We start from the raw sequence: 26,881 nt of genomic DNA, 5'->3' as shown, positions 1-26,881 counted from the left end.
TGAGACACAAACATGAATCTGGCTCATTGCATATGTCACCTGTGCTACGGTTTGTCACCATATACAGGTACCTTTGATTTAACATGTCACCCTATAGGCCTTTTAAGTTACACACTGCTTTACTGGGTCTTAACGAAGTGGTGCAAAACAAATCTTTTGACAGCAATTTAGGATAGTGCTCACTGTGCAGAAGCTGATCTCTGTATGGCATTTTATCACTGTAATGAGGCAAGTTACTGTTACCGTCAGCACAATTACACTCAATTAGTTCCCACCCTGCCATCCCATGAGTGAATAATATTGATCCTACACTTACTTGGATTTTTTGTAAGCTGGAGAGAGCTCAGCACATATTCAATTACCCATGAGGCCTTGTCAGACATGTATGTTGGCTTCAGAGGCCTCCTTTCTCTGCCACGTGAACACATTCACTGACATATTCGAAGAAAGCATGTAAAGAAACGAACAATGAGACAGGTAACCAGTACTCTTCATCATGAATGCTGGCAGAATGGGACAATCAGCTTGATGGCAGATAGCACATGCACCGTAGGTGTGAGCTCATGTCTATTTTAAGTAAAGCATTTAGCAGTGAAACGGAGGCAGAGTCAGCGCACTGCAGCCTCTCCTGAGGGTGACAAATTCAGTAAATCCCTGTCCATTCTGCCGTCTCTGAATACACCAACTGCCTGCCAATGTTCATGCTGGCTGCAACCTTGGAGCTCATGTTCCCAGCAAGTGTGCATACCAAATACTATGGTATGATGTGTGGAGATGCCTCAGTGCCCAAGAATAATGACTGCATGTTGCATTAAGAACAACTGAGGAGTTTTAATTAAGAGATTTGTGCAACCCAAGTCACGATTCTGCAAAGCCTGGCATTACTTTCAATGAATGTCCAAATCCAGCATTTTTGTCAACTCTCACTAGGTCCAGTCTCTTCTTAAAGACATGCTTTAATAGGCAGGTGATCAACAGTCAAGACTGTGCCTGAAAGCAACTGCTGGACATTAAGTGTACTTAATGTCAACATATTCTTTTGAAACTTTTCAATCTCCCTCTTCCTGTTAAGTTTCCTCACTTGCTTGTTTTGTGGATCTGAGACAGCCACATCGCTCAGTGTAATAGACTCTGATGGGTAGACAGTGCAGAGAGGACATCCACTGACCACGGGGTGGAGGGGAGGCAGGTGATTCAAGAGTCCAACCTCTGAAATACACCTGCGCTCAAAGAAGAACTCACATTATGTCAATATGGTTCCATGTGCTATAGATGCCGTCGAAAAGGCAAAACTATGATGATGTTATCTAATGTCAAGTCGCTATTTGATCATGTGACCACACGTGCGCTTCATCATTCGGAAAAATGGGAGTTTCCTCATTCACTTCAGTTCAGCCTCGTTGGAACCAACGCTTGGTAGCTACAGGATTAGAGGAGCTGCATCTGAAGGGATTGCCTTAACTAATTAAACATTCAGCCGAGGTGTTTGCAACTCGATTTCCATGAATCACGATGTAAACAAAGCCCGCAGAGAGGCACCGGCGATTCCAGAGGGAACACAATGCAGCGCAATTACTGATTGGACTTTCTCAGGACTGTCGTGACATTGCAGCTCAATACACCTATTGCATGGTTGAGAGAGTGCTGCACATGCTTGATGGGGTCTATATTTGTGCTGTCACGATCTGTGATCCATGTGCTGTTTGCAGGGAGTGGACTGATGAGATAAATGCATTCAGAGGGTATAATCTCTTCTCCTTCTCCTTTTTTTAACACTCTGGTATTGTGCACAATAGACAGCAGCTCATTATCAGGCAGGAGGACGCTTCAAATAGTTTGTGCACTCCGTGTTTCCAATTATTTGTTCTGATTACCATGATCATGTTATGACAGTCTACATCAACTTACCCAAAAGAGATGCTAATTATTTCCGCAGTACACCATCACAGAAATTGGTTAGCTATTAGAAAAACTCCTGAGCCCTCTGCAGTAAGTCTTTTTTACCAATAGCTGAGGGCGACTGGTTGGCCCCTCAGTTCATTTAATGCTTATGAGATCCACTTCATGATAACTTATTTCACATGCACTCAAAAGGACGGGGTGAGCTCAGCAAAGTGTCACTTTGAATCAGCGGGGGGGCGGAGAGCGCCCAAGCCGAGCCAAGGTGCAGCTGCAGATGTTGTTCCACATGAGCGGGGCCCTGTCTGGGCTGAACTGCTCTCCGGTGACTACGATAATGTGATGTGTGTCGGGTGTTGTTTCATTTTTTTTTGGCGCTTGTGGGAGTTTTACAGCTGCTGCTTCAGTTGATGCAGCAACGGCTGATCACAAGAGGTGGAAGAAAACAGGCAGCGTTTCCACTTTTAACATGTCAAGACCCGTTCCAAAGCACAGAGTGATCGTTTGGCAATTTGGCAAACTGGAACCAATAAAAGTTTGCCGGATTAGCCATTAGCAGCTCCTGTTTGCAATATACCCATGGATGTACAGCCAGCTGTCACATGACTAATTTGATACTGATGCTTCTCAAGCAAGTTCCGGATTTCTAAAGAACATCTTTCTTTCTATGATTTCTAAGCGTGTATATGGACATTTATTCACCGTAGACATCTGAGGTTATCCTCTGGAAATGGAAGTCACACTGAATCTAAAAACATGTGAATCATGTGTCGGTTGTGACTCTGAGAAGGAGTGCGATTATTGACACAAACTGCAGCACTTCCGATTTCAAACTACCTTAATTGCCTCCATGAGCTGTGTGTTTCAGCCACTGCTGCAGCTCCCACTGCTAACTTAATGGGTGAGTGGGCCAAATCAGCAGGCCAAACTCCAATAAGTGATTTCCAGGCGTTTTCGGAACACATGCCTGCGCCTGTCTCTCTCCATTCACACAGTTTCTCTCCCTCCACAGCTCTCCCACAACTCCCTAAAGAGACACGCCTCACACTTTGAAAACCTCTACACTATGCATAGTAACTAAAAGAGGAAGGAAAGCAAAACAATACAGGAAGAGAGGGAGGCAGCAGAGGAATGAGCAGCCTCCAGAGCATGTCATCGTTTTACATATTATCAGCAGTCTTCAGCCGGTCGGAGATACAGTCAGAGCTGTGTGACAAGATCATATATAATCATATATAAACACTTCAAGTCACGTCCACCCTTTGAATATTTGTAGCCTGTGAAGAGTTCCAGTGTTACATGATCATGTATCAAATCTTCATCATCAAATCTCTGGTTCCAGGTTCTCAAATATGAACATTTGCTGGTCCTCTTATGCGATAATTGAGACAATAATCAGCAGATTTATCGATAATGAAAACTAACTGCTTATTGTTCAAGTCCTACACATAGAAAATAAAGCCTACATTCACATTTTTTACTTTAACTCTCATTGCTTCATGCTCTGGTCTGATGCACACAATGTGTTGAAATGCTTTTGGGATTTATTTTGATCAAACTACTGCTTCTATAAAAATACAGTAAAAGGGATCATTTTCTGTCACTATAAAAAGTGCCCATTTTACAAATATATGTTAATTATGTTTTGAAACCTTTTTCTGAGTTAAAACAAATGTGAAAGTCGAGTTTCAGAAGTTCAGTCCTTTGGCTTGGAAAATGACTTTTTCTTTTCGACTCTAATTGCTTTGGTGCTCTGGTCCAACATATACAATCTAGAAACACATCTAAATATTTCCTCTACTTTCTTCGATTTATTTTGCTCAAGCTGCTGTTATTGTTTCTGCAAAGATAAAATGCTTCACTTCCTGTTTACAGATTGTAATAGAGCTGAAACGATGATTCATTTAATCAAGCAGCGTATAGGTTTGTTATTGCTGTTCAGACGCAACAAGCAATTTAATGGCAACTGACCCCTAGGAAACTATAACAGGCATTATTCTTTATTCCACTTATTTTTCAGAAATTTTATTAACCAAACAAGTAATTAATTAAAAGATAATCGTCTGCAGATTAATACTGAAAAACAGTCCAAAGTTGCAACCCTAGATTATAGATGTGTGAGCTTTCTGAAAGAGTTGAGAATTATTGTTCAAAATGTGATTTCGGCACATTTTTCCAATATAATCAACACAAGAAACTTTTTTTGGATTCAAAACAGAAAGTATTTTTTCACTGCATCAGAAGCTGCACGTGAAGGACGAAATCTCCAATTCAATGAATCGGACTGGGGTACTTCTACAAGTGGAAGGGGGGTGGGGCTTTAATTTCCTGTCCCGACTCTGAAGTAGCACATCTGAGAGCAATAACACTGCTGCATATTCAGGCTCCATTGGCCCTCATTGGATTAAAGGAAGACAGCAGAAAAGGAATAGGTCCACTAAGGATTAAGGTAAATAAAAAGAAGACGTGTGTGTGTCACCTCAGAAGCCGAAGAGAGAGCGAAGGCAAGCAATCTGTCCACAAGACATTTCACTTTGTCAGACACTGAACAATGCCCTGCAGCTTTTGATTGCTCTCCAGGTAGATGAACCTGCACTGCTGATGATGTTCCAGCATGCCTCCCGTGTGAGGTCAATAAAAGGAATGCAGCACAGAAGGAGGAACGGCTGTGAATAATTTAGTGGGGGATGATTTGAAATTTTCTTGATACTGCAGCAGTGGCAGGGGGAGAAAGAATTTAAAAAAAAAGAAAAAAAACACTCCCACGTTCAGACCTCATTACCCAATCAGCCCTTATTTTCCACCGGTGTCCTGATAGAAGACAGCTCGGGGGCCTTATCTCCAGACTGGTGTGGGGTTTAATCCCTTCAACTGGTACTCAGCATTTAGAGAATTATAAGCAAGAAAAATAAACATTTCAAGTTAAAAACGGCCTCTCACTCTGTACTCAAACAACACTGCCGCTCATCCTGACTGCGGCATTATTGACTGAGAGAGAAGCAGCTGTAAATTGGGATGCTTGGTGATTGATTGCATACACTTAGGCTGAGGAGCTTGATTTACACAAAACTCCTTACTGAAAATCATTTCATGATCAGCTCAGTGATCAGGCAGGGAGGAGAAAAATGAGAACATCGGTGACGGTGAGGAGGTAAATGGGCATCCAGTAAATCAGATTACATTTTTAAGCAGGTGATCAGTCATAGGTGGCGGTTTGTCATTAGAAGAAAACAACATTATCAAGCTGAGGAAAAGCTAACTCCATCTTTTCTGCCAAGTGGCTGGTGCTTTTATTTTGTAGAAAATATCTGATAGAAACTTATGTTTAATGGAAAAGAAGAATAGAAATTTTTTTTTTTGTTAGTTTTTTTTACAGTGCCAACATGCTAATTGGAAATAATGACAGCAATATAAGACACAGGTTCAATCAGTTTAACACAAATAATAAGGTATAACACCTTGGTGTTTTAAAACCCATCTGTTGGGGGCCAGATGTTGCCTGACTGAACCACTTGGGTGCCATCTGAAGCATAAATACAATTTCACACCTCAGCTTGGGTGATTCATGAGAGGCAGCCTGACGTACAGCAGATGCGAAGAGAAGAAGGAATCTTACCTCTGACTCTGGTGGCCGGTCTGGGGAACACGGAGCTGTTCGTGCAGCTGGTGTTATAGTCGATAACTTCCATGCTGAGGTTCCCCTGCCCCACGCAGCCCGCCGACACCTCCACCGCACTCGCATTCCCCGCCTGCAGAGCCATCCTCCCTGGGAACAACGGACGATTATGGTGAGTATTATTACACCTGAGCGGGCTGTTTCAAACTGCAGAATCAACTTGCCGCCGTCGCCTTGTCCTTCATAACAACCGGAGAAGGCGCGTTGTGAAACTTGGAGACAGACCAAGCTGGAGTTCAGTAATTAAAAAAAAAAAAAAAAAAAAAAAAAGATCTCACACCGTGGAGTGACGAGAGAATAGGCGGACTGTGGTAGGTTAATTGACGAGAAGTCGTGAGGGAAGCCCCGTGAACGCAGCACGGCGCGCACAACGCAGAAGCCCGACTGTGAAGGAATGAAGCTGCGCTGCTAAGGCAACTGAGTCCCCCCCCACCCCTCTCTCTTTCACACATACACTCACACTCTGCCTCTCTCTCTCCATTCAACTCACGACCGTCACTGTACAACCAGTACACCAATAAGCTTCTTATCCATAGCTGCCAGGGAGGCTGGCACCAGGTTCTTCTCTCTGGACTGAGAAAATGACTTCAAATTGCAATCTAAGTGACACTGCAGGTTAAATGTATCGTGGAAACAGTGGAATTTCTTAAAATGGGCTACAAGTGCATGTCCACTCTGCAAAGAATACACACTGGGTCTATTTTTGATGGATGAAGTGTCAATGTGCACAAAGAAGATCAAGCCAGGTAATGCGCTGCTGACGCGATGACACAGGGGATCCATCCAATGCAATCCTGGGAGACAAATGCTGGCTATCAAGATGACATATCAACTGTACAAGGAAATACATCAGTGTGTCACAGAAAAAAATGGCCATTGGAACATTCAATTTGTCAATAAATTTGATAATGTTGTAGCTGTTGTTGCTGGTCTGAGCCACTATTGGACAATTTTCCATATTTGTGCCTCGGATAGTCATTTAAATGAGACCATCTGAGACATTTGGAGGGGGAAATCACTGTCTGATGGAAATGCTCATCACAACTCATCCAACTAGGCACTGCATTTTTGGAAGGGATCAGCAAGCCAGAAAACTATAGCTGTCAACTCAACGCAGTCAGGTAAAATTGGTACCTTAAAATGGAAATACGCAAATGAAGCTCAAGTACTTCAAAGTTGTACTTATGTAACATACTTGAGTAAATAGCAACTTACTTTTCTCCACTGAGCTGAGCTGTTTCATATTTGACATAACCTCAGTGTCTGATCCCTGATAGATGTGAAAGATGGGGGCTCCCGAAGCAACAACAGCACCCAGGGCGCCATAAAAACTGAGAGCGGCGCTGTCTGAATGGCCCTCTTGGTCCTCAAAGTCTCATAGGTCTCCTTCCCTCAATTACAGAGTAACTCTCACCAGTTTTGTTTGACCTCGTCGTTCCTTCAATTGTTTTAATTTCATGTACCACTCAGTGGATCGATAACAGAGCGATCTCTCTCCCTCAAAGAGTCGATACTGTTGATTTCTCTGCTGTGGTGAAAAACCTCGAGGTCTTCCAGGATGTCAGGAGGGATCATCAGTGGGACAAAGAGCCCCAATTCTGCAAGGTGGAGAGAAGAGTATTGGGTACTTTTTCCCAAATTGTCTGGTGATTTAAAGCGGAGGATGGCACCGTGGCTGTAAACTGCTTCTTTGGCACAGGAGCAGATATTGCACATCCTGTGTTTTTAATAAAAAGTGCTTCACGCTTCACTTTTTTGCGAATGCCACTGTCTTGTTTACACTTTGACTGTTTCAAATGATTTCTTTTAAAATGGAGGTTTTCTGCGTCGCCTGTGGAGCAACTGTGAGATTTTCCATTTGGCCGTTTGGCTGACCTTCAGGAGGAAGGTGAGAGGTTCAGGGACTCTGGCTGTGCAGCATGATGGCTTTATTTATGGGGAACGATCTCAGAGTGCCACCAGGTTTGATTCATGGTTTGCCACTTGAGAAATGACTGTGATGCTTTGAAAAACGTCTGGAGGCTGTGGGGGAGATAGTTTGCACTGTGGAGGAGGAGGGCTTCACTATTTGTGTTTGTGTTTTGTAAGGTAGTTGCTGTCAGTCCTGTTGATGGTTTTACAAGTGTTGCTGCCACTGTTGTTCCTGCTTTTATCCTGCTGTTGTGTGGGAGGTGTGTGTGTGTGTGTGTGTGTGTGTGTGTGTGTGTGTGTGTGTGTGTGTGTGTGTGTGTGTGTGTGTGTGTGTGTGTGTGTGTGTGGTGCTCCAGCTTGACTAACATGTGCTGGTGTTTCTTCCACATTTTTTAAGATAAAGGCTCATTAAAGGAATGCCAAAAGTCTCTCCCTTCTGTTTCCTCTCAAACGTCCGATGCTGAGCGTTTGGCAGCTGCTCCGGATTGATTTTCACTGTGAGGTCTTCACACAGGTCACAACCAGCATGTCTGATGAGGTGGGGAACTGCTCGCCTCCTGAAACTCCAGGGTGTCAAAGTATTTGGTTCCAGCTGAGGCATTTATTTGGCATTTTACTGTAGCAGAACTGAAATTCCTTGTGTTAAAATCCAAAGAAGCAAAGGCAGCACAAGCTAAGCACTACAGCTACAGATGTGTGTAAAAGGGAAGGCCAGTCTGCCCATTTGAAGAATTCACATGATGCACCCGAGGACAGCTTAATCAATACTAATAAACATACAATCTTTTCTGACGAAACAGGAAAAACTGACCTTCACTTTGGTAAAAATTATTTGTTGCTGCATTGTTCCAGTGAAGTGGTGTATGATTATACTGTGTGAATCACCTTGGGGCACAATAACAACATATACGAACTCCTGAAAATGAGTGGGATCGTCCTCAGTGGAGGCACATCGCCTTCTAAAGTCGTCTGACAGACAGGCTGAGTCAAACGATGGGTTTCACTCTCACAACAACAGTCACATAAAATAAAACCACATCAGTGCCCCTCAAAGGAATTCAGTGCAGTGAATACAATGATTCTGTGGAATAAATGTGAAACCATCACTTTGTCGTTCACTGGTTTAGATCAAGCAACCATATTCAGGATGTAGATATTAATTGTAAGTCCTACCTGATCAGATCCAGGAGGGGTCATGTGCGGTCTTCCACAGGGATCAGTCCTGGGACTCCTAAGTGATGTGAATGGAGAAATGTTAAAACTGAGCTCCTGGAAAGTAGACAGCAGACTTTCAGTATGTTTGAGCAGGACTGAATCTATTTATTCAGCTGAAATAGTAAAGTTGCTCAAATCAGATTTCTTCATGTCACTGGCGGTGGAGTAGAGAGGACTTCAGTGGGTTACTCAATCAAATCTGTCAGATCAGGGCCTGTTGTCCACTGTGCATCTACCAAAGAGTCTCTGTCATTGGGAACATTTAGGAAACCACAATAGACAATGTGAAACATATCATAAGCAATCTGCTGCTCACATTGTGGGGACTGGAGAATACAGTTTGCTGCCAAAGCCTCGCTACACTCAAGCTATAGTGCAGTCAAAATTACAGGGTCCTTAAAAGGTTTCAGGGGCCCCGCTGCTAAGTTTTCACTTCATTCCTCTAGAGACTTATTTAATATTATCCCAGTCTGTGTATGCATTACACTGACAACTATAATCACTTGTCTCATGACTATTATCTCCATAAGTGCAGAGACAGACAAGTAAATGACTGTGTGAAACCTGCTACTTTAATGGCCTTAGGTGTGTGTATTTGCTCTTTAACATGGAAATGTTTAATAACTAAGTTATGCTTCCATTTTCACCCGAGTATATTATCCTAATCCTGTGACGTGGTTATTTTAGCACATGGACAGGAAGCAGGGGGGACAAGCTAGCCTGGCTCTGCCTTCCAGCACATATAAAGCTCAGTAATTAACACAGATGATAATCTTTACATTCGTGTTTGTTTTTCCTGAAGCCAGACTCGGTGTTTCAGCCTGCTGCCAGCCGAGACAACCGCCTCGTGTCTGTCCATTAAATATGAAGCCTGCGGTAGGAGACAGTTAGCTTAGTGTTGCATAAAGATGGAAGCAGTGAAACGGTTAGTCTGGCTCTGTTCAAAGATACGAAATACACAGCTACCAGCCCTCATGAAGCTAACTGAGTTAAATATTGTCTGTTAAACCCGATTAGTTAGCTTTAGGGCTGTTGGTATTGCATTTTTTTTTAACTGAGTCAAGCTACAGTATCTGTTTTTGCTGCGTTTTACACTAAGACAAGTTAACTATCTCCTGGCTTTCGCTTCATAGCTCGCGTACAAGCACAAGTGGCAGCAATCTGCTCATCTCATTCCTGGCAAGAAAGCCAATAAGTGAAAGTATTTCCCAAAATGTCAGACTTTGAATCATTATCCACTGAGTTTGGCTTGTTCCTTTTGGTTAAATAAAAGTAAATCCAACTGAGAAATGTCACGTCTTGTACCACTTTTTCTCGAGTAATGAAGCTGAAGGCTGAAACAACGGTAATTCATCACTCACATGTCAACGCAGCACCGGCGGACACTCCACTTAAAACCCACCGACCCATCAGAACCCTGAAGGCCTCTCAGGAATTTGTGCACCAAAAACCTGCCAGCAACCCTCAGCTCTGCAGTCTGTCCAGATGTTGACACAGCTTTTCCTCTCCACGTGCGCTCTCCACGTCAACTGCAAGTCATGAAACAAAGAGTCCAATGCTCAGATAAACTGCTGGGGTGATCAGAAAACTGTCCGGGGATGCAACGTTTAGCTGAATGTGTGGGATTAAATGTGTCCCAAACTGGAGAAAAGAGAATACTTGAGTGCATGAAGTAGAAATAAATGACTAAATTCAGCTCCAATCCTCAAGAATAGTCTCGTATTTATGCACTGCATGTTACCTTTAAGATGCTGTCAGCGAGGTTACAGTGATACTACGCGTGTTCATGCAAACACATATAGATGTACTTTGAAATGTTGTAAGCTTGTGTCTGAGTGCAACATAGCAGCCTGCCTCTCTTTTCCAAAAGCATTAGTGCTTTCACCCATCATTATGAAGAAACAGCCTGTGATGTTTGCTTTGATTCTCCGTCTGGGACACACACACGAACACACATCCTGAGTTGGTGCACGCACATCCTGAGTTTGTGCACACAGGGCTGAAGCTGAGACAGGTCTTGTCTCTGTATCTTATGAGCAGCTCGTGAATGGACATGATGCACATGTCAGCAAAGGAGCAGGAACAAATACTTGGGTTGCTGAGGTGTAGTAAACATGCAAGCGTTTCCCCGTCAGGGTGGAACCACGCAGCAGCCAGACTGAGACAGCTGAAGAGAGAAAAGACTGCAGTCCTGCTCTGATTCATCTCAATGGGCTAAAACGTGCATTAAAAAGCACAGTGCAGACGTAGTTAATTATTAGTTGACAACACAATACCACTTAGACACACAGTTTTATTATAGATGGTTCTCTTGAACTCCAAGTGATTGCTCCCACTAATAGACTGTGTTTCAGAATAAAGCTGGCATTGCATGCTGCTCTAATGGCTGTACAGGTGTTGGCAAGCACGCTGCCTCTGCCCGTATTTTCCTCTGACTATCTCATGCTACAGGTTTGATCTAAACTCAGCGTTGTGCTGACATCTTCTGGTCAGATGTTTGAGAAGACAAAAAAAACTCCAAAGACAAATGCTGTTCAACAAACTGGGAAATGAACCGGTGTTCTCCTCGATTCGGATCTAAGATTCAAGTCCCACAACAACAAGGTGACCGAAACATCCTTTTTCCACCTTTGAAACAAAAGCATTTCTAAATCCACTGAAAAACTGTTTCATGCCTTTATTTCAAGACGACTCGATTACTATCACACACTATTTACCGTCCTCCTGAAAAAAAAAAAAAACACTGAGAGACTTCAGCTCATTCAAAACGCCACAGCTCAGCTATTAACCAGAAGCACGAGGAGAGAGCACATTAGTCCAGCTTCAGCTGCTCGGCACTGGCTTCCTGTAACATTTGGAATTGATTTTAAGGTTCCGCTCCTTGCTTATACGCAGTCCTTAATGGGCCAGGACCAAGCTGCATTGCTAAATCCCTTGTTTATTATTTGCCTTGGAGAGCACTGCGATCATCAACTGCTGGTTTATTGGAGGTTTCCAGCAAGTCGATAGAAAATCAGGGATGCAGCCTTTGTCTATTACCCCCCAAAGCTCTGGAACACAATACCTATAAAAGAAAGCTTTCAACTTATCTTTTCACTTAGTCCTTTAACTGGCGATGACATCCTGATACAGGCTATGTAAGAGCAGACCTCCCCATGGTGGCAGCACATTTAATTTAGCAATACATGTTTAGTTAGAAAGACTGTATTCGCATCTTTCACACCTTTATACACAAAATGCTGTCCTTCATAAAAGGTACAAACTAACAGATGAAATGCTCAGACCCCAGAATCAGCTTCCTCAGCAAGTTTCAGTGCTTATTACTAAGGATAGGGGTCACTGCTGCAATGCAGTAATGGAAACATAGGTAGAAAGAAAAGAGGGCAAATAAAGGCAGTTTCTTTGCAGCATTACAGTACTGCTGTGACATACTGTAATGAGGAAAGTGCTTCACATAAGCCTTGGGGTCTTAAATAAAACAATTTCTGTCACTGATACAAAGCAGAATCACTCTTCTGTGTGAGTGGAGGATTTACTGCAAAGTCAGACTCTAGGCCACTGTATCCCTATTTACATCAATAAAGCATATTCAAGAAATAAAATGGAAGTATGGCTCGTCTTTTCTAGCAGGTGTAACATTTACCATGAAGTTTAGCATGTTAGCATTGCTTATTATGACTATAAGCACAAAATACAACTGTAAGACAAACTATTTGACCTGATGGTGGCGCTGCATGCAAAGTTTATGCTACAAAAGGTCTGTCATCAAAGTTGGATTGTCACAATGTTAACACACATGCACAAAAACACACACCTCCACTGATTTAAAGGTTATTGAGATCATCAAAAACAGGCAACTGGACACTAAACAATGCCTCATTGTTAAACAGTGTATTTATGGCCCAGTACTTTACGGACCTCTGCTCTTTATCTTGATGCTATCTCTATCAGAGTGTGCGGGTGAGCTTTGAAATTTTCAAATCAAAGGCTTCTGGACTGGACCAAGGAAAACACAACAGCAATGATTTCCAAGGTCTCACAGCCAGAAGAGTTATGAACTACAAAACAATGACTGCGCCTCCTGGGAGTTTATTTGGAGTCTGAATCAAAACCCACAAGAGTGAGACAGAACAGATGCAGCTGAAGGTTCACGTTGAGAAACGAGGAAAGTGTAAAAAGGCAAATAAGAGCGGTCAAGAAAACAGCTGACAGAGCAATTTAGTGCACTGAATGTGGCTCCAGTCTATTTTTATGGCCATCAGTTTGTAAAACATATGACATTAATGCATGCTTCTGTGGTGCGTTTAAGGCCCGGTACTGACTGGATCTTTGCTCTTTATCTTTATGCTATTACGGTGTGGGCTACTTTTTAATATTTAATGACTTTTTCTTTATTGGGAGAGGGGATGACAAGCAGCAAAGGACCATAAGCTGGACTCGAACCCGACATGACCATTAATGCTGCGTGTTGAATGTAAACACACAAGGAAAGAGTGAGATGGAAAACAGTTAAAAGTTCAGGTTGAGAAACACAAAAGGTCACACTGGGAAGTGTAAAAGGGCAGATAAGAGCTGTCAAGAAAACAGCTGACAGCGCAAAATCAGTGGATTGAATATGCCTCAAGATTATTTTTATGGCCATCAAATTGTAAACCACATGGCATTAATGGATAAGATAGGAAATGACAGTGAATAATTACTGATATTAAAAAAGTGACTGCTACATTTCTGAGAAATAAACTTGACATATTCTACATAATATGAAGTACACAGCGTACAGCTTCATCACCTGATTATCACTGCATCCTGCATTAAGAAAGAGAACAATCTACATATCGGTGTAAAAGTATTCCAGACTGATATGATTGGATTTGGAATTATATAATCAGCTAATATTAAATATTAATCGACACTATGACAGCGTGTGCACTGCCGGTGGTGTGTGGCTGAGGCAAAGGTGTATCTTTATCTGATGGGGATCTTCTATAAAGGCTTGTCGCAAGTGTCTTTATTTAACAGCTGCAAACCAGGAGTTCGCTTTGACGAAGTGACCATGCTGAACTGTGCCGGACTGAGCCTGGTGGTGCTGCTCTCAGCGATGGGAGCGGCCACCGTAGAGGGGTGAGTTTAAATCACATACTGGTGGTTTGTGTCACATCCGAACTCGCAGAGGGCAAAGCACAGAAAGGCTCGGGGCATTACAGTGGAGGTCATCTGTCAGTGAGACCCGTTAGGCCTCAAGTATAATATATTTCTGCATACTGGCTTCAGAAAACCACTGCTTCTCATGTGTCTCATGTATTTCAGCGTGCCCAACAGAATGAAGTACGACTACTACAGGTACCATCCCATGCCGGAGGTGAGGAGGCCCGATCACTGCTCTCATCACTTTGACAAACACGCTCATTCTCTGATGTGTAACGCGGCTCCTCTCTACAGATCCACAGCTGGATGGCGCAGATGGCAAAGGCTCACCCTGACGTCGTGACCATCGTGGATTACGGACAGACCTACGAGAAGAGGACTATTAGCTTACTCAAGGTAAACCAGATTTTGACGGTGCAGTGGATTGATGGTTTGCGTGTTCGTGTCATGCATGCAATTCGTCTTCCAGATTGGCCTGAACACTGGAGCGAAGAAGAAAGCGATCTGGATGGACTGCGGCATACACGCCAGGGAATGGATCGCCCCGGCCTTCTGTCAGTACTTTGTCAGCCAGGTAACAGCATCATTTAAAGTACAAAACAAATTATATTCCAAAGAAAATCTGCTTGAGTGTTTATTTAGCTGTAGCAAGGAGAAAAACATCACGACATAAGTTTATATCCGACATATATCAACGTGACCCCGATGTTGTTTGTTCGCTCCCTCAATTCAGATCCTGCAAACGTACAAAACAGACCCAAAAATGGCAGAGATGATGAAGAACATGGACTTCTACGTCACCCCTGTGCTCAACATCGACGGCTACATACACACCTGGAAGAGCGACACAGTCAGTGCTCGTACACGATAGATATTTATCAAATTACTTGGCTGGGTTTCTGAGCGCTGCCTCGAGAGGCCGCAGGTGAACAGGATATGAGATGAACGATGGCGATGATGGCAGTGAATGAAACGATTTGTCATGCTCAGCATGGCCCGAGTACAAATTACTCAGAATTGTTAAAAAAAAAAAAAAAAAAAAAAAAAAAAAAAAAAAAAAAAAAATAGATGAATGCAACAATAATAACAGCAGCAATCCAGGGCAGCATTTCAGCCTGTACCCAAAACGTTAAGTGCCCCATTTTATTACTAACTAAAAATGACCGAACATCAGAAGGAGCTGACTGAACTGATTATTTTGACCCGTTCAGACTCGACTGTGGAGGAAGAACATGTCACCAGGACCTCCAGGCTGCGAGTGTGCCGGCACTGATCTCAACCGCAACTTTGACGCCAACTGGGCCAGTGAGTCTTGTTGTGGTCTTGTTGTCTCCTGATTTAAACAGCTGCTTGCTTGGTTAATCATGAACGGTACCAAATAAGAGTCTGCAGTGAGGAACTTGGACACAGCCCAGAGTTTTATTGGACTCATTTCACGTCTTGTTTCTGCTGCCCCTAAGTGGCCAAAAACCAGTTCAGCCGTGTCACTGATTCAATTCACATGAATCCATTTCTTCGGCTGCTTTCACAGCAATCGGGGTTTCGTTTGACTGCTGCTCGGAAACCTACTGTGGCACCCGACCCCTGTCTGAGCCCGAGGCCCAGGCCGTCACTTATTTTGTAGGAAGCCGGAAGGACGACTTCCTGTGTTTCCTCACCATCCACTCCTACGGCAAGCTGCTCCTGATTCCCTACGGAAACCCCAATTTCACAGCACCCAACTACGATGAGCTGGTATTTACACCTACACACACGCTCATGCGTATTTTACACGTTTCTGAGCATGAACACGCACACACAATGTTGTACAGAATTTCAGGGTAAAATTTGCACATGCATCTTTAAAGCCTGTAAATCAATAAAGAGAATACATACTGCCATAGAAACTGCTCTATGCAGATTACAAAAACCGTCAGTCTGCAAAAAACACCAGTAAACATATTCATTTATTTCAAGGTTTCAAGGTATCGTCCCTTAGATATACAGATTTCAGTGCTTTACACAGAGCACACACACGACAGTACAATACAGTCCGACAGATGTCGTTTACGCCCTTGGCGTCCAAGAGTGGTCAGTCCAACTCTGCCGAGACAGAGGAGAAGAGGAGGAGGCTGAGGAGCACAGTGGAAAATGAAGGGCTGGTTGCCATTAGCAGGGAGGCTGATTCAGGTAATCACCCACTGAGGCCACAATCCACAGAGAATAATGCAAAACAGGATTATGTCCATTGGTCTCGCCAGCTTTAGCATGACTTTAGCGCAGGGAGGGGAGCCGGCACGCTCTCCTAAGCCACCAGTGTTTCTTCAGCTTGGCAGGATGCAGACGTTCATGGATGATGTGGCGAGGTTTTCAATTATGTCTCTCAAATGAGGGAACCTGGAGCAGGATGCATTTTTTTTCCTACTGGCTGACATGTGCTAGACACTGATATGTCTGCAATAAGCTAATATCAGCTGATATAGAGACCTGGCTGACTTGTCGGCCTCGCTCGAAGATACCCAGGAATTAAACTGTGCCGATGCATTGTGTGTGAAGATTTCCCACTGTGACATGTCCTGCTCATTTTCTATCATGGTCACACACACACACAAAAACTAATGAAAGGGATCCTATCAAGATTATTTGTGTGTCTTGAAAAAACACACAGAAATTTACAATGAAAGGCCCACTGGCACCAGGAAAAAATGGAAATCCATCCCTAAATATTTACAGAAACGATCAAGGTTGTTATGTAGATCTAAATGCTCTGAACAGCAGTGCTTGTCTTGATCAGATACAAAAGCGTTTCACACCTCAGTAGACCTGAGCGAGTAAGTCTTGGGGCTCTGTGGATCCCTGCGCACCTCAATGACTGTGTGACAAATGCTCATGTCTGCTTCCTCAGATGGAAGTGGGTTTGGCTGCAGCAGACAAGATCAAGAAGGTGCATGGGATGGAATACACTGTTGGAACCTCGCCGGCTGTATTGTGTAAGTGCGCACATCGGTACTGGTCACAGATCAGGTCAGAGAAATATCTCAACAACTGTTGGATGGATTAAAGTTTGGTTAAGACATGACGTTCACCTCGGTAAGCCAGAGCTTTGGTTTATGACCAAATACCAATGTCATTCCCATCAGCCTCAGCTGTACTTTAGCTGTTTAGTCCTAATTAGCAAAAGTTAGCATGCTAACTAAGAGGGCAAACATCATACTTGCTAAGTATGTGCGTGTTAGCATTGTCATTTAGCTCAAAGCTAAAAACATTTATACCCTTATTCTACAGACGCCAACTCTGGTTCATCCAGAGACTGGGCCCGTCTGCAGGGGATCCCCTTTACCTACACCTTCGAGCTGAGAGATGATGAGAAATTCGGCTTTGAGCTTCCCGAGGATCAGATCCAACCGACCTGTGAGGAGGCCTACAGCGGAGCCCTGCACATCATCACCTACGCCCACGACAAGACCTTTAAAGGTGTCTAAAAAGCGCTGCTGCCCTGTGGACCATGCTGTTAGCAGTGGGTGTCACCGGCACCACCCCGGTGGAGAACCTGACCAAAGCAACATTTCTTTCAGTTCTAGCTATCCTGCACATACAGCACTAGTATTTAATTTAGGCAACAGGCCCAGCTTTTAAGACACCATGTTTTCAGGTTTTTATTCTCATTTGAGGCAAAATGTTTTTGTTCAGAAAGTCTGACACATAGTTTGGAAAAGCACGTGTTGCTCAATAACAAAACATCATTGGTTCACACTGTTACGACTGTTCGGAAATGTCTTTGAATGATCTGAAATGTTTCCACCTGTTCAGAAACTTCCATAAATGTCACATTGCAGCCAATAGTTGATGCAGTACAAAGTCCATTGTTTTAAAAGCGATAACAACTTGCCCCAAAAGAATAAAATCTTTAAACATGCTGCATTTTTCTTGTGTTAATGTGTGTGCTTCAAACATCTGTGTGCATCATTTGCTTAAAATCTGAATGAACGCACAGCTGACAAACTGTGTGTCGCAATAAAAACTCATAATACTGTCAAAAATGACAGTACTGCATGAGGATGAGTTTAGAAGAGGTGTGTGTGTGTGTGTGTGTGTGTGTGTGTTTCATCATTTCGGGAAAGGTTTCCCGAGGTAACAGGCAGTGTCACAGCTGAGTTTCAGTGTTTGTTACTGTGTTCGTGAACGGCTGGAAGCCTTGTTGTCTCAGACCGGCTAGCGGCAAGAACAGCTGCTCCTCAGGGGGAAACTGGTCCCACCGTGTCCATGTCCAGCCTGGAGGGAAGAAAATCTTCAATACCAACTACTCAGGTGGGTGAAAATATGTTTTTGTTTTTTTTCCATTTCAAACTTGTGAAAAACAGTCGTTCCACATCACATACCCTCGTTCTTCTCTGGCTCCAGATTCTCTGGCTCTCCCGACTGCCTCCTGTCCAGCTCTCCTTGCATGATTATGGTGACATAGTGGTACTGCTCCTCCAGTCTGATGGAGTTCACCACGGATGCAAAGCGGACGTTCACCAAACGCACTCCTGCTTCCTCCAACACCTCCCTGTGAGCGCACTCCTCCCATGTCTCCCTTTCAATGACAGAAAATGAGTGTCACATGCTCTGGAAGTCATCACATTCAGGTCTTAAACCATTTCACATTTCAGGGCAGGTCGTCTGGACTGAACACACATTTAGACTACTGCTCAAGAAGCTGGACCTGAACTTTAACATGTCTTTAATGAAAGTTCTCTCTACTTGACACCAAACCTCATTTAAAATATCGCAAATTGGTGTCTGTGCACACTTATTTGGCAGGCATTTCTAATTATGCAACTTGAGAATAACTAAGGAAAATTCGGCATAATAATAACGTTTTTATTCATTCTAATTTGTATTGTAATGGCAGAAAAACACATTAGTTGAAGGAGTAAAGTGTACGAGTTACAAGAGATATTTGTGTCAAACATTGTGTGAATGGAGATTGCTAGCTAGCTACCTACCCAAACTCCAAGTGACCACCGGGCAGCTGGTGTGTCCCTTTGCCCATTTCGCTTCTTCGTTTTCCCAGGAGAACGCAGCCTGGGTTGGCTAAGTCTGTTACCAGCACCCCGACACCTACTCCTGGACGTTTCACGGTTTTACTTGACATCTGGTCAACCTAAAAACCGGCTTACAAATGAATAAAATGTTAGCTTGACAGACCAAACTCCTCCGTGTCACACTGGAGAGTAGCGACTCAGGAGGTACGAGAGGTTTCCCTCCTGCGTACTTCCGTCTTCGCTTGAAAGTTTGTTTGGTTCAAATAGGGTAGAAATGTTATGATATAAAAGTACTGAAGATTTGATATGCCACATTATATCGTTAGAACTGTTCTACTTACCAATTTATTTTCATTTGCTCGGCTAAAGGTGCACTCTTTTGATACGTAATGGCCAATCATTAAACTTAAAAACACCAGGCGTACCGTCTAAAAGAGCAGGGGCGCAACACTGCCACCTCGTGACAAGTTGTGTTTGGTACATATTCTAGTTATCGGCCGATGTGAAACAGTGTCACGAGTTAACTGGAAAGCTGTAATCACTGCTCTTAGCAGCTGCACACCATTACATCACTTAGTTTAGATATGGTACGGCTTTGTTAGAAATGATAAGATGTTTTCACAGCGAGATGCATGTGACCTGAAGGGTCCTGTGTGATGAGGACTCACCAGCAATTGTAACATTTTAGCCAAAATAAATCTTTTTTTTTTTTTTTTTTTAATCTACTTGAAAGTCATCTTCTTGTCCAATTATCAAGACCAGGTAGAACATACTTTGTGATATTTAACAGGTGTTATTCATATCTGATACATTCTTAATTCTGATAAATACACAACTGTTAATGCTGGTTCACATTGTCCATTGCCTTCTCCTACACACAAAGTTCACACAAAGTTCTACATATTATTTCCTAACACAGGTCTAAACTCAGAACTTTTCAATGGAATTTGGTGCAGTGTTCATATTATGTAAAAAGGGCACGTATTGCCTTTTAAACACTTAGCAGAGTCACTATAAAATTAATGGCCCTTGAAAGGTGGCACTTGAGATGTCTGTAGACTTTGTACATGCTGGCTGCAGGGGAAGCAGTGATGAAAGTTACAACACAGAGCATTTGCTCACCAGCGGCAGATGGCTCCCCTCTTGTGTGGTGGTGTGATACTTAAGAGAAAGAAAACAAGGTGATTTAAAGAAAGCTGAGTTCTCAGTGTTGTAAAACCTAAGAAGCTTGTACACTGACAGCCAAATTTCATCTCGGGCTTGAACCTTGAATTATAAACCAAACTATAAACTCTAATTAAAAACATAATGGAATTGCATGATGGGAAATGCCTCCCTGGAGCTTGACTGAAAGTCCCAACATTTCAACCTCAGACAAGTGTCTTTTTGGGGCCCCTTCTTGTGATTCGGGAATCTGTGATTTGTTAGCTGTTCCACCACAGAGACATTTCCAATATCCAATATTTTAAGAACAAACATTTATTTCACAGCTTAATTAATCATCACAGGTGACTCTGTCGGGGACCTGACTCATAGGTTGGCCACCACTAGAGTAACTGAATATAAAATAACCAAAACAAGGGCCACCTTATTAACATTGCAATAATGTCATATTGGTAAGCAAATTTTGCTGATAATACTTTTGTACTTTTACTTTAGTTGGAGTTTAAATGTTGGGCTTTTACTTGTAAAGGAGTATTTTTACATTGTGGTATTATGTTTATTTCATTAAAGGATCAGAATACTTCTTTGGCCTCTCCATTGGTGAAATGATAAAATGATCAGTCCATTCACACCTCTACTCTCCCGGCCTTTCGCAGTTTTCCACCGACACCCGTTTTCCCCGCTAGACCTGCCTGGTGGCTCTGGCCCCGCCCCGCTCACCTCTCCCTGCTCTCACCTGAGAGACGTCATTTTCCTCCTGTGACTACAGGCATCAGGACCTCTTTCCTTCTCTGGATCTTTCTCTTCCACTGTTCTGCTTTGGATTTATAGAAATCTCTGAGTGTCACTCTGTTCACTGTCTCTCTTCTCTGTTCCTTTAGCTTCTTTTTCCCATTGTGTCTCACAGTGTCAGCATGAGTGCTAAACTGTGGACGGAGGAGCAGTTTAACTGCCCCGTGTGTCTGGATCTCCCAAACGATCCCGTCACCATCCCATGTGGGCACAGCTACTGCATGGCCTGCATCAAGGACTACTGGAGCAAGGACGACCCCAAGGGGATCTACAGCTGCCCTCAATGCCGCCAGACCTTCTGCCCCAAGCCCTCCCTGTCCAGAAACACCATGCTGGCTGAGGCTGTGGAGCAGCTCCGCAAAGGGGCCCTCAAAGCCGACGTGCGTGATTCTATTCGAAGCGCCCGTGGGGTCGCCTCCTCGTCATCGAGATCCAAAGGGAAGCTCTCCTCCTCAGCAGTGGCATGCGACATGTGCAAAGGAGAGCAGCAAAAAGCCGTCAAGAGCTGCCTGGTGTGCATGAGCTCATACTGCAAAGCCCACCTTAAGCCCCACCAGACCAAGAAGGCCCTGAAGCAGCATGAGCTGATAGCACCCACAGGCAACCTGGCTGAGAAGATCTGCACCCAGCACAAGTACCTGCAGGAGTTCTTCTGTCGCCAGTGTAAGATGTTCGTCTGCTGGCTGTGCACCAGCAACCTGCACAAAGGCCACGAGTGTGTGTCCACCAAGGCCGAGCGCTTGGAGAAACAGGTAGGCAAGAATGGATGCGGCAGTGGGCTTAGGCACCAGGTGAGAAGAGAAGCTGGCGGTGATGAGGGGACCTCAACCAGTTACCGTTTCAAGCGTTGGCTTGTGTGACAGGCTGGGTTCAACCCTTTCTAGTAATTGGAGTAAAATTATTTTAAGTAATTACACACTGTGAGACGATGTAGAACCAGTTAGGCATATAGGCCCATTGTGTGTGGTAAATGTCGAATCACTCAACCAGGACTGCAACTGACAAATATTTTCAGTTCAAGTTTTGGCAACACCTCAAAGCCCAAAGAGATTCAGCTTCTATTTTTTAACGCATTTTGCTTAAAAAAAAAAAAATCACACACTAAAAGTGATTTGTTCCCAACTTGAGCTAAAAATTCACACACGAATCTACTTTATCAACAAAACCGAGACAAGAGGGTAAAAAAAGAAAAAGTGGAGTTTCTCGTGAATTTTAGCACAAACACACATAGACGTGGTGTAGCGGACACACCTGGAGCAACTAAACGGTGCACCTGTCAGGTTTGTACAGATGATATGAAGAAATTTGCTTTGCTTTCTGTCTGCTCACACATTATCAAGACTTGACTGATTTTGACTTTTTAAACGTTTAAAGCAGAGCATAAAATTCATTCATTTAGTCAAAAAACAGCTGAAACAGAAAGTCGGCAGCTGTTTCTCGAACAGGTGACCGTCAGTACGATCGTCATGTGTTTCTGTGTCAGGTGTCGTCTTCTCTTTTTGTGTCTGACTGTGGCTCCAGCCAGGCTGAGGACATTCCTAACCACATTCCTGTCCATTCATAACGCTCCACCCTCTCGCGTTGTCTTCTCTGTCACGCCTGCAGCCGTTTCCTCATGCTTGCGTTTGTCTGTTTGAGTCAGATCGATTGGGATTGTTTTGATGCCGTGTCCTTTTGTGTCCTGCTGCAGAAAGTGCTGTCAGAGATGCAGGCAGAGAACCAGCAGAGGCTGAAAGACAGAGAGCAGGAGCTGAAAGACATGAAGAAGATGATGGAGGTGATGAAGGTTGGTCAGTAGGGTTTTGTCAAAATGAGATCCACATTTCCCAAAAACATTGCAATAATGTCACAGTTATTTCAGAAAGCTGCAAGCTGGCCCAACTGCATATGTAACGAAACATACTGGGGTATTATCACCGCATCGTCTCTTTGCCTGCCTGCACAGCGTTCTGCAGACAGGGTCCATGAGGACACAGAGGACGTGATGTCCGAGCTGCTGCGCTCAGTGGAGCGTCTGCAGGAGCTGCTGGAGGAGGTGCTGGATCAGGCCAACCAGGAGAAGATGGGCCAGGCTCAGGAGGTTACCGACAGCCTGGAGGCTGAGATCAAGGAGCTGAAGAAGAGGGACACGGAGATGAAGGACCTGGCCCAGTGCGAGGACCACATCCACTACCTGCAGGTAGGCTGGACCAAGACGGCCAGAGGGGATGGTCTGGTGAAAGGCATGGTAGGAAATGCCCCCCTGAAGTATCTTTTAAATTAGTTTCTTGTGAGTCGCCCAAATGAACTGAGCTGAAAGGGTAATGTCAGTGTTTGGGGAAGAGAGTGTAAGTATGTATGTGACAATATCTGAGCCGCATGCTGAAACACATTTCCTGGTGGGGATGGTCATTTCTCGTACTGTAAAAAGAGAATGAGAAACACTTCCTGAATGTGAGGTTGGATTTTTTTTTTTTTACTTTACCTTCTTACTTGTTGCACCTCTAATGAGTCACAGCTGAATGTCCTCACTATGCTGCTATAGTCTATACGTTTCCTCTAAAAATCAAATTGTCCACCATGTTTTCCTTCAGACGTGCGAGTCCATGTGCAGCCCCCTGGCGTCAGGGGACCTGCCCCCTGTGGTGGTCAATCCAGAAGCTTCTTTTGAGCCTGTGCGAAATGCCATCCTGGACCTGAGGGAGAAAGTGGAGGACCTGTGCAACCAGGAGCTGGGCAAGATCACCAAACAAGGTCTGCCATGAGAGTCTTGTTTTGTCAGACCTTCATTTCTTTTCATGCCTTATCTTTCCTCATCGCATTGTCTGATCTCTTCCAGTCAATGACACAACGCCGTTCACTTTGGGAGAGTGTAAGTTCCAAATATTTTCTTCTGAGCGTGCCAAAAGTTAGAGATGCGTTCACTTCCTGCTTCACAGTGACTTCCTCTTCTCTCATGTAGCCAACCACAGCGCAGGACTGAAAGGAGGGATTTTTAAATGTGAGTCTGAATTTTGTTCTGTTTAATCTGAATATATTAGAGGACGACATGTTCCCGTTCAAAAAAATTAATGTTTGACTTCCTCGTTTTTGATAGTGTTTTCTGGTCTGGGTTCACGCAACACAAACAGCCGTTCACCAGGTATGTCCAATGGTTTTAGCTCCACATTTTATCTACCTTTCACTCTACAATCTGTTCTATAACAAGGTGTAACACATGCATGATTTCTTCCCTGTGTCACAGCTTCCACACCCAGTGTCTCAGCTGGAGCGCGGAGCACAGACAGACGAGGACTTGGTACCGTGCACTGACATTAATTATGATAAATGTGACAATATCAAAGGTAATTCAACGCGCAGGCCTTGTTAAACATGACGTTCACGTTTTCTGTTTCAGGCATTGGACTCAAAAGTCAAGACGTGAGGAGTCGGAACACACCCCGAGGTGAGGCTTTGTGTGCTGCTGAGAAACCCCGAAATGAACCCCAGTGCTGCAGTGTGAGTCACTACCACGGATGGAGCTGTGAAAATGTGTGTGTTTCTTCCTCATTGCAGACAGAGGAAACGCGAGCTCACCCAGAGTTCGGGACAGACAGAGAAGAGAGGACAGAGAGACAGGTATCACAGACACTATCCATGTGCATTTTGTCATAAGTAATTAGTAAGTAATGTATTGGGTGAGCTCCTCTTTACTGGCACTGATGGTAACCCCAGCCTTGATTTAACATCTCACGTGTCGACCAAATAGTGAGGGAGGCCAACCCCAGACCCAGCCCGGCTCCCAGCCGCAGAGAGTCTCAGTCTCTTTGGAGCAGGTCCAGTCAGAGTCAGGCAGTCCCTGCTGCAACCCCGATTCCAACTCCAGTCCCAGTTCCAGTTCCAGTTCCAGTCCCAGCCACCCCAGCTCCTGCCCCAGCTCCAGCTCCTGCACCAGCATCAACTGGAGGTACAGCTCCAACCTTTAGACAAGAAAAAAATCAGAATTGTTGCTATTTGCTGCCACCAACTGGCAAAGCTTGCATGGTGCAGCTCTGATTCCATCACTCCTGTGTCTTCTCCTCCTGGTCTGGTCAGGTTTCAGTCGAATGGCGTCCATCAGCAGCCTCTTCCGCTCCCATCGACGTGGCACCAACCCGGCCACCCCAGTCAATAACACACCATCTGCAGGAGGAAACCCATGTAAGGCCTGACTCCACCTCCCATTCCCTCCTCTCTGATTCTAGTGTTAAAATCATCTCAATATTCTGCGGTGGAGGTAACTGAGGTGTTGATATGAGAGCTGAGGGCCTTTTTGGCATTCTGTTGTACAAATTAATATATCAGGACATGTAATTTGTGTTTAATCTGATGACCAGTTGTTAATAGCTGCTGTAGAAAGCGAAAACTCTTAAACAACTTGCTGCACACATTGATGCACATCGACGTAGTTACATGAAGTCAGCAGGTTGATTCTGTTTCAAACTGTCTAAGTGTGTGACTTCACTCAACAGGGGGGATGGCTGCTCTACCTGAAACACCAACACAAAGTAAGATGGCTGCCTTTATTTATGTAAAATCAGTATTCTTCTTTTGGCTCATTGCCACACAGAGTCCTAACACTTTAATAATAATTAATGACAACACAACAACGAATAAGTTAATACTAATGTGTCTTATGTTTTCTCATTGGACAGTTAACCCCAGTCTCTTCTTGGACTCACCCACCCCCAACACCATGAATCACGCTCCCACTTTCCCCACATGTGAGTTTATGTGTTTTGTGTTGCCATTTTCAGAAGAGAAATGTAAAAAATTCCAAAATATAATGTAAAAGTACATAAAATGAAAACAAATCAATATATGCATTCTAGGTATTTGCAAAATGTGACATGAACTTACATATTGTGTGTTTCCAGTGAGAGAAATCAACATTGACAGCATCCAGGCGCCAGAGCCGAGGACCAGAGAGGAGTTCCTGCAGTGTGAGTCTCAATGTTCAACAACAGCAGCACATTTCAGATACGAGATGTCAGCATGTCTGCTGCAGGGGACTGATAGAATCTGCCACAGTGTCCATCGCTGTTCATGTTCCCTCAAAAGAAACTAACAAAGAAACTTGCTGATGAAGACCATGTGACAGTTATGTACAGTTAAAAAGCTCTGATAAAGGCTAATATGTGGACTTGTCAAATCATTATTTTCAAGATCAAGAATCAACTTAAATGCACTTAATTATCAAGAATATGTGAATAATTGTTCACTGTCCATTTCCTAGACTCTGTCGCCTTGACCCTTGACCCCAACACCGCCCACCGACGGGTGGCTCTCTCTGAGGACAACACTAAAGCCACCCTGCAGGGGACGGCGCAGCCATACCCCGACAATCCGCAGCGCTTCGACGGCTGGACCCAGGTGATCTGCCAGGCCCCGCTCTACGGCCAGCGCTGTTACTGGGAGGTGGAGTGGAGAGGCCGGGGCTCCTCTATGGGTGTCGCCTACGGGGCTTTGAGCAGGAAGGGCTCAGATGCCAGGTCGGGGATCGGTTACAACGCCCAGTCCTGGGCCCTGGAGCTGTCGGACACCTGCTGCGCAGCCATGCACGACAATGAGAAGAAGGACATACCGGTCACCTACTCCCCCCGCCTGGGCATCTACCTTGACCTGTCCATAGGGACGCTGGCGTTTTACAGCGTGGCAGAGAGCATGACACATCTTCACACCTTCCGAGCTAACTTCACCCAGCCCCTTTACGCTGCCTTCGGGGTGGGCTGTGGAGTCGGGGTGGGTCTGGACTTCGCCCTTGGACAGTTCAGCTCCAGCTCTGACAGCATCAAGATCTGTCCCATGTGAGGGTGCAGGCTGGAGGGCAGCGATTGGTGTGTAATCCCACAGTCATGTCATCAGGATGGCACAGTTTTGGAAGCGTTCCTGCTGATCAGACTCATTCCAAACTCCCACAATGACTGAAAGATTTTGTAAAATGTGGCTGCACTGATTGTCTTTTTCCATATTTTAAATGCACTTAGTGAAAGAAGTTTCTGTTCTGGTCAAAACGCAAACATTGCCTTGTTTACAGCCACGCTAGCAGCAGCTTGGCTCTGTGAATAGCAATGTC

At 44.2% G+C, this 26,881-nt stretch overlaps 6 protein-coding genes across 8 annotated transcripts in view; 4 read left to right on the top strand and 2 right to left on the bottom strand.

Annotated features, from left to right (window-relative positions):
* Positions 1 to 7,793, top strand: part of gpr137c (G protein-coupled receptor 137c) — a 152,839-nt gene extending 145,046 nt beyond the window's left edge. Inside the window, exon 9 of the transcript XR_013076258.1 lies at positions 7,747 to 7,793. The gene's annotated coding sequence lies outside the window, so the exon portion shown is untranslated. The remainder of the gene's footprint in view (positions 1 to 7,746) is intronic.
* cckbra (cholecystokinin B receptor a) overlaps positions 1 to 10,283 on the bottom strand; it is a 37,099-nt gene extending 26,816 nt beyond the window's left edge. The window contains exons 1-3 of one of the 3 annotated variants that reach the window (XM_076723893.1): positions 10,063 to 10,283; positions 8,660 to 8,717; positions 5,516 to 5,665 (exon numbers count right to left, since the gene is read on the bottom strand). In XM_076723893.1, the coding sequence (XP_076580008.1) occupies positions 5,516 to 5,660 (145 nt within the window). In that variant the 5' untranslated portion in view covers positions 5,661 to 5,665; positions 8,660 to 8,717; positions 10,063 to 10,283. Of the gene's footprint in view, positions 1 to 5,515; positions 5,938 to 8,659; positions 8,733 to 10,062 lie in introns of those variants that run through there. The other 2 variants (XM_076723892.1, XM_076723891.1) reach the window with 2 other exon arrangements.
* stradb (STE20 related adaptor beta) overlaps positions 1 to 26,881 on the top strand; it is a 123,764-nt gene that overhangs the window by 72,657 nt on the left and 24,226 nt on the right. The gene's annotated exons all lie outside the window — the stretch shown is intronic.
* cpo (carboxypeptidase O) lies at positions 13,755 to 17,429 on the top strand. Its single transcript, XM_076722990.1, is given in 10 exon segments — positions 13,755 to 13,822; positions 14,009 to 14,060; positions 14,141 to 14,242; positions 14,316 to 14,420; positions 14,580 to 14,696; positions 15,058 to 15,151; positions 15,378 to 15,580; positions 16,731 to 16,815; positions 17,111 to 17,302; positions 17,305 to 17,429. Coding segments are annotated over 10 exon segments (1,143 nt in total).
* On the bottom strand, positions 14,284 to 19,060 carry nudt15 (nudix (nucleoside diphosphate linked moiety X)-type motif 15). The gene is made up of 3 exons (XM_076723038.1): positions 18,814 to 19,060; positions 18,205 to 18,401; positions 14,284 to 18,097 (listed from the first exon to the last, which is right to left on the bottom strand). The coding sequence occupies exons 1-3, from the start codon at positions 18,960 to 18,962 to the stop codon at positions 17,970 to 17,972; spliced, it is 474 nt and encodes a 157-aa protein (XP_076579153.1). The 5' UTR covers positions 18,963 to 19,060; the 3' UTR covers positions 14,284 to 17,969.
* Positions 20,874 to 26,729, top strand: trim25l (tripartite motif containing 25, like). Its single transcript, XM_076723890.1, has 16 exons — positions 20,874 to 21,560; positions 22,499 to 22,594; positions 22,754 to 22,987; positions 23,382 to 23,541; positions 23,627 to 23,659; positions 23,750 to 23,788; positions 23,885 to 23,929; positions 24,032 to 24,085; positions 24,185 to 24,232; positions 24,343 to 24,405; positions 24,536 to 24,733; positions 24,862 to 24,966; positions 25,278 to 25,313; positions 25,461 to 25,529; positions 25,683 to 25,748; positions 26,042 to 26,729. The coding sequence occupies exons 1-16, from the start codon at positions 20,931 to 20,933 to the stop codon at positions 26,614 to 26,616; spliced, it is 2,451 nt and encodes an 816-aa protein (XP_076580005.1). The 5' UTR covers positions 20,874 to 20,930; the 3' UTR covers positions 26,617 to 26,729.

Source organism: Chaetodon auriga, chromosome 23 (genome assembly GCF_051107435.1).
Source record: "Chaetodon auriga isolate fChaAug3 chromosome 23, fChaAug3.hap1, whole genome shotgun sequence".
In the NCBI taxonomy this organism is placed as follows: domain Eukaryota; kingdom Metazoa; phylum Chordata; class Actinopteri; order Chaetodontiformes; family Chaetodontidae; genus Chaetodon; species Chaetodon auriga.
The sequence above is the reverse complement of the archived record's forward strand: the minus strand, read 5'-3'. Positions and strand labels throughout refer to the sequence as shown.